The sequence below is a fragment of the Sciurus carolinensis genome, chromosome 14 (assembly GCF_902686445.1).
Source record: "Sciurus carolinensis chromosome 14, mSciCar1.2, whole genome shotgun sequence".
NCBI classification, from domain to species: domain Eukaryota; kingdom Metazoa; phylum Chordata; class Mammalia; order Rodentia; family Sciuridae; genus Sciurus; species Sciurus carolinensis.
The window spans coordinates 20719474-20732339 of NC_062226.1; the positions used below are offsets into that span (position 1 = coordinate 20719474).

At 40.2% G+C, this 12866-nt stretch overlaps 2 protein-coding genes across 5 annotated transcripts in view; one reads left to right on the forward strand and one right to left on the reverse strand.

Moving 5' to 3' along the window:
- Slc31a1 (solute carrier family 31 member 1) overlaps positions 1-5492 on the reverse strand; it is a 33523-nt gene extending 28031 nt beyond the window's left edge. Inside the window, exon 1 of the mRNA XM_047525623.1 lies at positions 5360-5492. The gene's annotated coding sequence lies outside the window, so the exon portion shown is untranslated. The remainder of the gene's footprint in view (positions 1-5359) is intronic.
- A 198-nt stretch (positions 5493-5690) lies between these two features.
- Positions 5691-12866, forward strand: part of Fkbp15 (FKBP prolyl isomerase family member 15) — a 60192-nt gene continuing 53016 nt past the window's right edge. For all 4 annotated transcript variants that reach the window (XM_047524141.1, XM_047524142.1, XM_047524143.1 and 1 more), the window contains exon 1: positions 5691-5828. In XM_047524141.1, the coding sequence (XP_047380097.1) occupies positions 5776-5828 (53 nt within the window). In that variant the 5' untranslated portion in view covers positions 5691-5775. The remainder of the gene's footprint in view (positions 5829-12866) is intronic.

Here is a 12866-nt window from a genome sequence, read left to right on the forward strand (position 1 = left end):
GTACCTTTATGTGTTCTTTCCAGATCATTTCTTGTACTTACTTTTGAGAGGCAGGCTTCCATCTCATTATGCTCTTGCACAATGTCCTCAGTCTACAAAAGCAGGTTGTATACTAATCCCCAGGGCCATTGTGTAAAGGAAAAGAGGTAGGGTGGACCCTTCTCAACCCTTTCCTTCTCTGCAGGGCTTTGCATTCCTAAGGATGGGCCCCTCCTCTGCTTGGGGATGTTACCTAAATCATGAAATGATATTACTCAAAGCAATGAAACTTCAAAAGCATTTCCTTTCCAGTACCTGCTATAAGATTTCTTTTGGCCTACACTACTCATTGTAATATATTAAGTATCAGACTTTTGATGACTTGTCATACTTAGTCACAAACTATGGGAGACAAGTGATTTTTTTCAAATGGCTTTGTTGTGCTAAGAACTGCATGTGGCATCAGCAACTTCCTAAGGGCTCCCTCCCCTTTCTCCAATCATGCCTGCCTTGCCAACTTGAAAGGACAGAGGGAGGTATTTGGGTGCTGCCTGGTCATGACTTACCTGACATTCACTAGTTGAAGTCATTTTATCACTGCAAATATCTGTTTTTCTAGTGATAATTGTGTTATCTTTTCCTTCCTATAGTACTTCTGGTGGGGAAAGTGCAAAGATGAATCAACATTAGAGCCAAGTTGGAAAAAAGAGGGAGAGGAATAGATTTAAGGATCAGAGGGCTGGAGATATAGCTCAGTTGGTAGAGTGCTTGCCTTGCAAGCACAAGGCCCTGGGTTCAATCCCCAGCACTGCAAGAAAAGAAAGAAAGAAAAAAAAAAGGATCAGAGACTCTTACTAGTATGAATTGTTACCTTCAGAGTAGTCCTTTTACTTTATTCACATTCAGTCCGAAACCTTTATTGTTATCAATTCAAAATTGAGATTCTAATCCAAAAGGAAACTGGATGGAAGTTTTCAACAGGTCAATTATACTACCCTAAATGGTGTTTATCATGACTGATCTTGTTCAATCCTTGCAACCCCATGTTCCAGGACTATTAGAAAAAATAAAGAGTCTACTCACATGGAATGGGGCAAAAAAAGGTACTGGTTGACTTTTTATTTCATACACTCCTAAACCATATTAATTTTTTCTTACATTAATCATGTCTTAATCATGTCTTTAGAATAAAAAAATTTCATTTCCTACTGATGTAAGGACAAACTTGTTATCTTGGCAAATATGGCTCTGGATTCCTTTTCAATTTTAATCCATTGTTGTTGTCTTATGCTTTGTAATTCTCCCACAGAACTCTGAAGCAACTTACCTGACAACACAATAGCTAGGCTATCCTCCAACATGATGGAAGAAATACTTCTGTTCTCCCCTCAGGAGGCTGTGTGTTTAGGAAGGGTGTCAATTGTGTTTGTTCATACACCAACTTACGCCAGTTGTGTTTATTATTGTAAATATATAATTTAACTTCATTTTATGTAAAGTAATGAAGTATAAATGGAAAAATGAGAATGGCAGCTAACACTAATCGAGGACTTATTACCTGCCAGGCATTGTTCTTGGCGCTTTATATGAATTAACTCATATAATCTTTACAAGAACCCAAAGAAATGGATACTATCATTACCCCTATTTTACAAAGGAAGAAACCAAGCAATTTGCCCAAGGCCTATACAACTAATAAGTAGCGAAGAAATTTGACTCCAGAGCTTAATATAATTACTATTATATGGAGCCTCTCTAGTAGTTGTTTCTATGAAAATCGAATTGAATATTTTGGAAAGACTAGATCAAGGTGAGCCACACAGATATATACAATCTGCTGTTAGGTATGTGGAAAAGTACAGCATAAAGGCTGGGAGGAAATTCCATCAACACCTAGAAAGATTCTGTAGTGGGACTGCTTTGCAAGTGACTTTATTCATTGCATTTTAAAGAAATCACAGATGAAGGCCTCTATTTGATCTCTTAAGGGCCCAACAGTGAACATTTTAGGCATTGTGCAGAAACCCTTTGTGCTGCACCAATGCCTTGTAGGATGAGATAGCTAGAGACCATATGTAAATAAATGAACACAACTGTGTTCCAATAAAACTTTATTTACCATAACAGACAGGGGGCTGGGGTAGGATTTGCCTGTAGTTTGTTCATCCCTAAGACCAACACTCCAAGAAAAAGGTGGGTCTTAGGTTAAAAGAATTGCAAAGGATGTTTATATTCTAAGTTAGAGTAAAATGTGTAAAATGTGTATAATACTTGTATAATTCCTACTTTATAATTCCTACTTTAATTTACTTAGTTAACCAACTAATGGTTGTAACTTAATTAGATAAAAGGACAACTCCTGTCTTGTAAGAAATTTGTGCCTTCTTTTCCATCTTTGTGTGTTTGCCAAAACTGCCCCCTCAACTCAGAAAGTCTTCTTTCCTCACTTTCACTTGGAATCCTGCTCCTCTTCAAAGCCTATTATCTAACCCTACAATCTCCTCCAAACTAGGTAAGATCTCTTCCTCCTTTGAAATCCTACAATAATTTCTTCTTCTTATGGGCCTTACTTCACTATGTCATCTGTTATGGTTATTTGTGTACTCTACCATCTATTGAACTGTAAACTCTTTGAGGACAAAACAATGATTTACTCATTTTCTTATCCTGCACAACACCCAGCACAGTACCTTACACATAGTAGGCTTTCAGATGATATTTCTTGAATAGTATTCTGACATTCTTTCAGTGACGGATTGAACAGAACAATATGCCAACCCCCCAACTTATCTCCAATTCAAATCCCTTTACCACATCTATAATTTAACTTGGCTATAACTTCATTAATTTTAAAACACATTCACCAGCACTGGTTAATACAGGTATACTTGTATATAAAATTCTCTCTTGCAAAATTACTGGTAAGTTGAAAGTAATTATTAAAATCGCTGCTTCTCAGTCAATTTTCAGGAGATCAACACATTTTATGAATATACTGAAAAGCTGTATATTTAAGCAAAACAAAATTAAACAAAAATACTTAATTTAAACGAGATCAGGGTTGTGTCTTGCTTACCTTTGTGCCCAGCAACACTTGGTAGATGTGTGAAAGGAGATTCACTCCAAAGTGTTTTTGGAGCCTGGTCCTAGCTCAGAGTGAGTTAGAAGAGGTTGGGACAGAAGCTCAGGTTTCCTGACTCTTTGTCCAATACTGTCAATCTGGAGATATTCTAATTCAGGAGGATGGTTGCTTTTCAGATACACCCAATCCTGCAGATCTGAGCGTGGGACTGTCAAATGCTTGCCACCATCTTTCTATTTCTCATACTGCCAGTAAAACTGGCACCTGTCCCCACAATGGTAATCACAATGGTAATGCACCTGTGCATGTTTGTGGTGTCCCAATCACCAAAAAGGTTGATTTTAGGATTCCCAATATCGAAAAAGGCCACTTAAAACCTTCTGGAAAAAACACCTCCATCCAAGAATGCAAGATAAGAGTTCAAAGCTTCCCTTGGCATCTTTTAAAAGTGCGGAGGCATATGGCTATAATCCTAGCTATTTGGGAGTCTGAGGCAGAAGAATCCCAAGTTCAAGTTAGTGAGATACTGTGTCAAAACAAAAAGTGAAAAGGGATAGGAATATAGAACACCCCTGGTTCAATCCAAGTACCACCAAAACAAAACAAAACAAAAACAAAAAAACCAATCCAAACCAACCAACAACAACAACAACAAAAAACACTACTCAAAAGTTTAAGCGCTGCAGTGACACATACTAGGGAGGGGGGACTAGAAAAGAGCTAAGGTTTATTTCCACCCCCAGAGGTAGACAAGTTCATTTATCCAGTTCCTTTCCCTCCCAGAGGTAGATAAGTTCACGTTCTATTCAGATCTACAACAACAGGTTCCAGTTATCATGCTTAGATTCAACTTGCATCATTGATTTAACACTGTTAGCTTTCACTGCTTTAACCATCTTAATCTGCAAAATAAACATAAGAAACAGACCAACAGCCCTATCCTCAGTTAAAGAGAGGAGTAATTTACTTACAAAAATTATAGTTACATATAATATTTTTAGCTATCCTATTCCCCTCTCTTCCCTCCCCTAGAGATTCAGACAATAGTACAATCACCTTCAATTAACAAAAGGGAGTAAGCAACCCAGATAGTTCACAGCCAATACAGCATTTTTATCTTTCTGGAAGCTACCTATACAAGGCAAGAGCCATGGCTGGATTCTCTGGGTCACACGGGAAAAAAATCTAAGTAAATTAAGGAATACAGGAACAAGGATAAATTTCATTATTCAAACCAATAAAGAATTAATGAGAACTCATTATGGGCAAGAAGACTTACAATTTAGTAGTATACAAACTATAATAAAGGGAAGTGCCAAGAGGTACAAAGTTCTCTGGAGGAAAGTACCAATAACTTCACTTCAATATAATGCTAAGAGATTAAACATTCAGGTAAGGGGCATCTACGGGACCAATGAGGGGAAAGACCCCAGCGAAAGAACTCCAGTGAGACCTGTGGAAATGTATGCTACACTGGGACACTATCTGCTTATTCACAGCTTGGTTAAGCCAGAACTACCTCAAGATTGTTCCAAGAATGATGCCAGGTTAACCAAAGAAATACTTATGTAAGACACAGAGGGTAGAAACTGGAGGTAGAAAAGTCGGTGTAAACTGATGTTTATTTAGGATTGTTGCAGAAAGACTCAGCAAAACCAGGCCAAGGCTGGGCTGGGGACTTAATGTCTCCAAAGTTTTCTCCTTTGCACTACCCACTCCCAGAATATCCAATTTTTCTGCACCATATTTACTGGTACCCTGGAAGGGGTCTCCCCCTTCAAGGCTCCCTGACATATGCCACATCCAGCGAGACCACGCTATACGGGCACACAGCGTTTAAGGGCTATTAAGGTTCTTGTTCACCCATTAGCTCCCTAAATCCTGAATCGAAGGAACAGGAATCCAGTCCCAGTCTGCCTTTAACTCTGCGTGACCTCGGACTAGTCACCCAAGTACTTAGTTCCTTCGTTTCCTTATTTGCAAATTCTGGGATTACGAGAGGACCTGGATTGGATTCGATGACCTCTGAGGTTTAAAAGCTTCTTGACAGGTTGGTATATAGAGGCACTGGACACACTGCCTATTGCATAGAGGGGGAAACTGAGGCACCGAGCACCCTGCCTAAGGTCACTCCAGCTATGTCACTGCAGGAGCCAGGCCAAGGCTCAGGTCTCCAGACTCTAGTCCCGGGATCTTTCTCCTTCCGCCCAGCAGAGAAGAGCGGCGGAGGGTCCTTGTCCGGGAGGGAGAAGGACGGTGGCCATGCCAGGGTTGTGAGAAGCAGCGGGGAGGCCTTACCTTGCCAGGTCGAGTCCCGCCACCGGCGCCTCGCTCTCAGAACCTGAGCTCGTCACCCACTCAGGACTTCTCAGAAGCCCCTACTACTTCTGCCCGGCTCGACGTGTCCAGGACTGCCACAGAGGCCGCGGGTTCCCCCCCCCCGCCCCGCCCCTAGGCTTGCTGACCAATCCACGCGCAGACCTTCGGAACCCCGCCCCCCTCTGCGGGCAGCAGAGGCCTCACGTCGTGCCGGCGCGAACCTCTCATTTGCCTTTGCTCCACCTTCTCCAGAGTCTAGTCTCCTCTGGGCTGAGCAACCGTGCGAGTTTGCCCTGCCGGAAAACAGCACGCCACCGCGACATTTTACGACGTCGGCGGTGACAGGCCCTGGGAACATCCGGCTTTCTCCCGACAGCCGGGCGAAAGCGAGCACGATGTTCGGTGCCGGGGACGAGGATGACACCGACTTCCTCTCGCCCAGTGGCGGGTGAGTGAGTGAGAAGCACGGGCCAGAGGGCATGGCTGACAGAGGACCGGCGGATGGTTGGAGGGGGTCGATCTCTTCTCAGGCTTCTTTCCAACTTCCGGGTCCAGTCCCTGACCACATTCCGGTGCTTACACTTCTCAGAATCTTGGGCAGAGCTCGGAACTGCGCTGAGTCTGTGGTCTGGGTTCTGGACTAGGCATCTCCCTTGACACGCAGTATGACTCTGGGCTTCCCTTCTGCTCTCTGGGGCACAGTTTCTCAAGTGAAATGGGGGTGATTGCTGATGAGACTGCCTGCCTCCGAGTTTTTATAGGAGTCAGCTGGGGCCAGTATGAGACTTTGTCTTCTAGAACCATGGACCAGGCGGTGACACTTTAGAACCAGGACCTGGTGGGTCGACTTCAGCATTCCTCAAGGCCTAGATCGGATGTCACCTTTTTGGTGCTTTCCCTCTCCCATTACCCCAGGCAGAATAAAATACTTTCTCTTCCTTTTTCGGACGGCCAGGCGTATTTGTCTCTGTCTTTGCACGAACCTAGCAGATTATAATCTACTTGTAGGACAGGGACTGCTTATATTGTTCGTTTCTGATTAGAACTCAGCATGGGACCTGGCACATAGTAAGTCATCAGTGTCTGTTGAATAAGAGCTGTGAAATTGCACTTTGTAAACCCAAAAGTTTAAAGCCGTTGTGAGAGGCTGCAGTGTTAACTCCTGTCCTAAAATATTATGGATACCAGCCTGGGGTAGAAGTCCTCAGAGAGGCAAGACTTTGTCGCTTTCAGTAGTTTAGCATTTTCCCTGCTATTGTGTTAGTGTGTTTCCCGTGTGTTGTGTTAGACACCTTGACTATCCAAACTTGTTAGCTGACAACCTCTGATCTTTGCATAGCCTTTCTTTGACCATCTTCCTTACAAATATTGTGCATCCTGAAGAATGATGAGCATATCAACATGCTCCTCGTTGGACTAAATGCTAAGAGGTTATGAAGATGATTAAGCTGCTATCCTAACCCTCAGGTTCCTTCCAGACCTGTTGAAGAGTTAAATACATGAATAACATAAAATGACTGACCATCTTTTGGACTCTTTTTGTGGACATCCACTGACTAGTTTTGTATTACCTATCATTCTTTTTTTTTTCCACTCACCACTTCGTTTTACCCCTGCTTTAACTTTCATGGCCTGCATCCTTTTAATTCCATTTTGAGTCATTTCAGATGCTCAGTTATTTAAACTTCGCTTTGGTTCCTTTCTTCCCTGTTTGACCCAGAACATTCACTAAAATCACCATCCAGTCCAGTCTCCCTGCTGCTGTTGGCTGTGTAGTCAGCCTTTTGAATTCCTGTTTTCATACAAACCTGTTTTGTATGTGGCTGTATATTGGGCATTTTCAAGGCATACTTTAAATTCACATTCTTCACTATATGAAAGTATCTGGAAAAGTCTGCAAAGGAATGTTAAGGCTCCCAGCTCTCATGAGTGAAGCAATCCACTGCTGACTGAAAATTACCAGATAGACAATGATGGTCATGTGCCATTTTCCGGATTCCTGCCCCAAGATAAGTTCTTGGTGAATCAACTATTCTGCTTTCCTGCATGGGCTTATCGAGAACTTGAGACACTCAATTCTAGGCACATGATTGTTTTCCTAGACACATATATCAGCTAATTTAATGATGAAAGACTTTGCAAGAAAGTTAATCAGATAATTTATTTTTGTTCCCAGCAATAACCAGAAAAACAGAATCAACTTTAAGATTGAGAATAGGCCTGGGAGCAGTGGCACACCTATAATACTAGTGACCTGGAAAGCTGAGGCTGGAGGATCACAAGTTTGAGACCAGCCTCAGCAACTTAGCAAGGCCCTAAGTAACTTAGCAGAACCTTTTCAAAAAAAAAAAAAAAAAAAATGGCTGGGAAAATAGCTCTATCACAGAGTGCCTTTGGGTTCAATCCCTAGTACCAAAAGAAGAAAAAAAAATTGAGACGAGGGAAAGTTTCATCAGCATTCTCTGATTTAGCTGTTCCTCTTTTGGTGTCTCCAAGGAAGTAGAACATATGACAATGAACACTGAAGTTACTTTTCAGTTCCCTTTTTATAACTAATTTTCTGCAGATATATTTGTTTAAATTTCAAGTCTCTTTATTTAACTCTCTGATTTACTTGATCCTACTTAAGATATTCAAGCCTAATAGAAGTAGGAATATTAGTGGCCAGGATGACCATTTAGATGACAGATAATCTCCTTTTCACGTTTCTGGGCCTCTTAAAGTCCATGGTTAAGCTAGAAAGAGTAATCAGGAGATAGATTTTTTTGTTTTGTTTTCCCACCATTACAACTTTGAAAATAAGGAAGTATGTGTGAATGCCTATTAAGTGAATGATAGTTGGTTCAGCTAATAGTTGGGAGTAAGGTTCAGTTCCTACCCCTAAGAAACTTCATTTTAGTAGTAGAATAAAATCAATGCAGTAATAATAATCACAAAACTGGTTTTTGTTTTTGTTGTTGTTATTTGTTTTCTTGAGGTAGAGTCTCACTATGTTGCCCCAGCTGACTTCCAGCCTCTGGCCTTGAGTGCTCCTCCTGCCTTAGCCTCCCAAATATCTGGAACTACAGGCATGTGCCACCATACCTGGCTCTTTTCAAAGCATTTTAAGGAGCTAGTTATAAATACATTTTTTTTAGAATATGTAAGAGGTATGTGTAGGCAAATCTGATTAGCATTAGTAATGATAAATCACTCCTTTTAGGAGTGTGACTTAGGACAAGTCATCCTTTTCCCTCCATATCCTAATCTATTAAATAATGAGGTTTGCCTTGGATAAACTTTCCCAGTTCTGTTGTTTTATATTTATGCTAATGTCAGTTCATACTTGCAGATTAGTTTGTGCATCAGTCAAGCCTGCTATCTTCTGTATGATAGTATCTGACTTCAATTTGCATTTTGAGATATTAGGATATGTTCACAAGTATATAAAACATTGTGTGTTTACTTAGTGCCAGGTACTGTACCTAGGAATAGACACACACATACATCATATTTAGTCCTTCCCACTGAGGTAGTTTTAATTATACCCATTTTACAGATGGGAACAACTCAGAGAGGTAAGTTTCCCAAGGTGGCACAGATAGAAAGTAATGGAGCCTGGCTTGAAATCAGGCAGGTGTATTCCACCAGACCTGCCCATGTGACATTATCATTGTTGTGTAAGTAGATGTTTGATGCCACAATTCATGAAAAAAGTACTTTACTAACAAAAAGAATCCCTGTTTATTAAAATATCTATATAGCATAAATGGATTTTTTTTTGTTTTAAAGAGAAAAGGAAATGAATATAAAACTAAGATGAGGTAAAGACCTTGGCAACTAAAGCACTGGCTAACATTTATTTTTAAAATATTAACACCATAATGACTTTTCCCATCAATTATTAACATAGATATCAAGTCTAGAATTAGCAAGCCCATTCTTTCTAACATGTTCAGGGAGATTGTGTGCATTTTAGGACATCTTGTAAGTAGAAAAAATAGTAAGTCAGAGAAATTTATCTCCCTAAGAATGTATAGACTTCATTTTTAAAATGTTAATAGGAAATGGAATTAATCTGAAAACTAATTAGTTTGACTTGGCTTTTGTATTGATTTTATAATCATCATTTGACTGGCTTTTAGGATATTTATGGAAACACAGCTTACCTATGACACTTCTGTCTTGACTTTGAAAATGAACATACTTGCAAAATTAAAATAGTAAAACCAATACCCATATTTTACTAAAGCTAACGAGGGCATTCTTTTTCTTATTATGCATATGCTATTATATCTTACCTAGATTCTAAGCTTGATTAACTTTTCACTATGTTAAAAGTTTTGCTCAGCTCTCCCAGAATCTTCCTCTAGGGAATCTATCCAGATTGTCCTGGCTAAATGGAGATATTTTGTGTTGTTAGCAAGTAGACTAATTTATAAAGAATAGAAATTGTTTCTCACAGTTCTGGGGACTGGGAAATCCCACAATATCAAGGTGCCAGCATCTGTCTAGAGCCTTCTTGCTGCAAACCTGTAGCCTCAAGCCCTTTTTATAATTCAGTTTAATCAATTCATGAGGGTGGAACACATGCTTTTTGAAGGACATATTCAAATAACAGCATTTATTAAGCATATATACCAAACTCTGGGCAAACTATGGTGTCAAGTGGTAATTATTATAAATAATCAATTACCATGTTATATGAGAAATAATTGAATAACTTCTATTAATCCCTATGGAGTATAATGCCACACAATAGCTGCCCCAGTAATGTATTTCATAATTTGCGATCATATATCACTCAATGTCTTCTTTTCTCATTAGATCATAAACTCCTTGAAAACAGAATCCAGTTTTCAATGAAGATTATATAAAATAGAAACGTGAGTTGTAAAATAAAATGGAATCCAGTTTTGCTCACCAAGGTTTTACTAGCACTTGACTTGGTGTCTGATGTACATTTCTTTTTCTTTTTCTTTTTTACTGGGTATTGAAGCACTTTACCATTGAGCTAAGTCCCAGCCCTATATATTGGCCCTTTATATTTTTTATTTTGAGACAGGTCTTACTAAGTTGCGTAAAGCCTTACTAAGTTGCTGAGTCTGGCTTTGAACTTAGAATCCTCATGCCTCAGTCTCCCGAGTTGCTAGGATTCCAGGTGTGCACAACCATTCATTCATTCTTTCCCACCCTCTTTTTCTCCCCACACACTTCTCTCCTTTCCTCCCTCCCTCCCTCTCTCTTTCTCTCTGTAGTGCGGAACTAAAACCCCAGCCTGAAATGTATTTCTTGAACTAATGAAGTAGAATTATGGGAGCTTCCAGGAGGATCATCTAACTTAGATTAGGGGCATCTTCCGGGGGAAAAGAGGAACAGGAGGAAAGTTTCAGACGGAGGGAACAGCATGTCCAAAGGCCAGAACAGCATGTCCAAAGGCCAGAAATTAAAAAGATCTTGCCTTGGATTAGGGGTTTGGCTTAGTGGTAGAATGCTTGCGTAGCATTTGTGAGGTCCTGACTTTGATTCCAGCACCACCCAGAATATATCTTGTTTTATATTGAGAAATTAAAATTCTTTGGTTAGCTGTAGCACACAGGTGGAGATAAGAAATGATCAGGTAGGAATCTGGGAAATAAGGAGAGGTGAAGTCCTAAAGTTGTAAAACTGTCTCATGGAGTTTGGGTTTTTATCTTGGTAATATTGAGGTGTCATTGAGGGTTTTCAGGAGGAAAGAGATTTGGTCAAATTTGGTTTTTAGAAAGATCATTGTGGGTGCAGTGGAGAGAATAGATAAGAAGCAGATAAAACCAAGGCAGAGAGATGGATCAGGAGGTGTTGAAATAACTAAAGCCTAGATACCTGTGATGTCTGCCTAAACTAGGGAAGTGGCAGTGAGGATGGGGAGCAATGAATGACTTTAAGAAGCATTTAGGAAATAAAATCAAACGGACTTGGAGATTGGGCATGACCATGACCATAGGGCAGAAAAAAAATCAAGGACGATATTCAAGTTTCTGTTTTAGCTGGGGATGTTTACAGAAAGAGTTAACATACCAGACCCAAGACTGTAATTCTTAGAAAGTCCTGCTTACAAAGTTGCCACTTGTTTGGCATCTGAAAACTTACTGGTAACAATTCCTCACACTGATATAAAGTGTTAAAAAATGATGGGATTGTCTCACTGTGCCTAAACTTTTGTACAAACAATACAATTTATACTGTACATCTGCTTTCCTTCTGGGAATCTAGAGTTTTGGTACATGTTAGGCACAGATTTTCTGTGTGATCTGACCCCAGTAAAAATCTTCTTTAAGAAGCTTCCTTGGTAGACCGTACTTTACACAGTTGTAACTCGTTGCTGGAGGAATTAAGTATGTCTTCTGTCACTTCACTCACTGAGGGAAGACTTGGAAGTTTGTTCCTGATTTCCTCTGGACTTAGCTACCTGTACCTTTTACCTTTTCTGAATTCTTTCTCTCTCTCTCTCTCTCTCTCTCTCTCTCTCTCTCTGTTTTTATTTGGTGCTAGGGACCAGGGTTACTTTACCACCAAGCTAACTCCCCAGCCCTATTTATTTTTTATTTTGAGACAGGGTCTCACTAAGTTGCTTAGGGTCTTGCTAAGTTGCTGAGTCTGGCTTCACACTCCTACCGTCTCAGCCTCCAGGATCACTGGGATTACATGTGCCACCATGCCTGGCCATTGTATACCCTTTCAATGTATAGATCTTAGTCATGAGTTGAACTATATGCCAAGTCAGTTGAGTCCTAGTAAATCATTGAACCCAGGAATGGTCTTGGAGCACAAGAGGAAGAATAGGTTTTCCTGGGGCTATGGAAATTGGAGGACATGAACTCTGATCTGGGCTTGTATTTGGGTTGCCTGTGGTATATCTGTTTTCTAGTACTCAGGAGCAAATTCTGGACTTGGAATATAGATTTGAGCTTATCTGCATTTGGGTAGCCTTTGCTACCAAGGTAAATAAAAGAGATTGCCAAGGGAGAGAGTTTAAAACCTTGGGGACATGGACATTTAAAGAACAGGCAAAGGAACAGGAGTTAAGAAAGTTAAGTGAGAAGTCAGATAGATGGGAAGAAAACAAGAGAGGGATCCCATTAGTGTTTATTGATGTCTTATTAAGACCTGTCCCTCCTTCCAGTCCCATAAGTATCCCCAGAGAAGTCAAGGGAAGAGATCATAGAACAAATTAGTTGACAGTATAAAAAGGTAGCATGAAGTCAAATAAGATAAGGACTGTTAAGCTGGATTTAATAATAAGAGGCCGTCAGTGACCTTAGTAAGACCCATTTCAGTAGAAATGGGAGATAAGATACCTGAAAGAGATGATGAAAGAATAGTCCTCCATGCAGATGAAATGATAGAAGAGATTACATCTGATGGTGAGTTTGTATCACAGTTTCATTACAATTTAATCAACTAATAAAAAAGCAGGAGAGGGAATGATTAGTAGGGTGACAGGAAACTATGATTTGCTAAGAGCAAG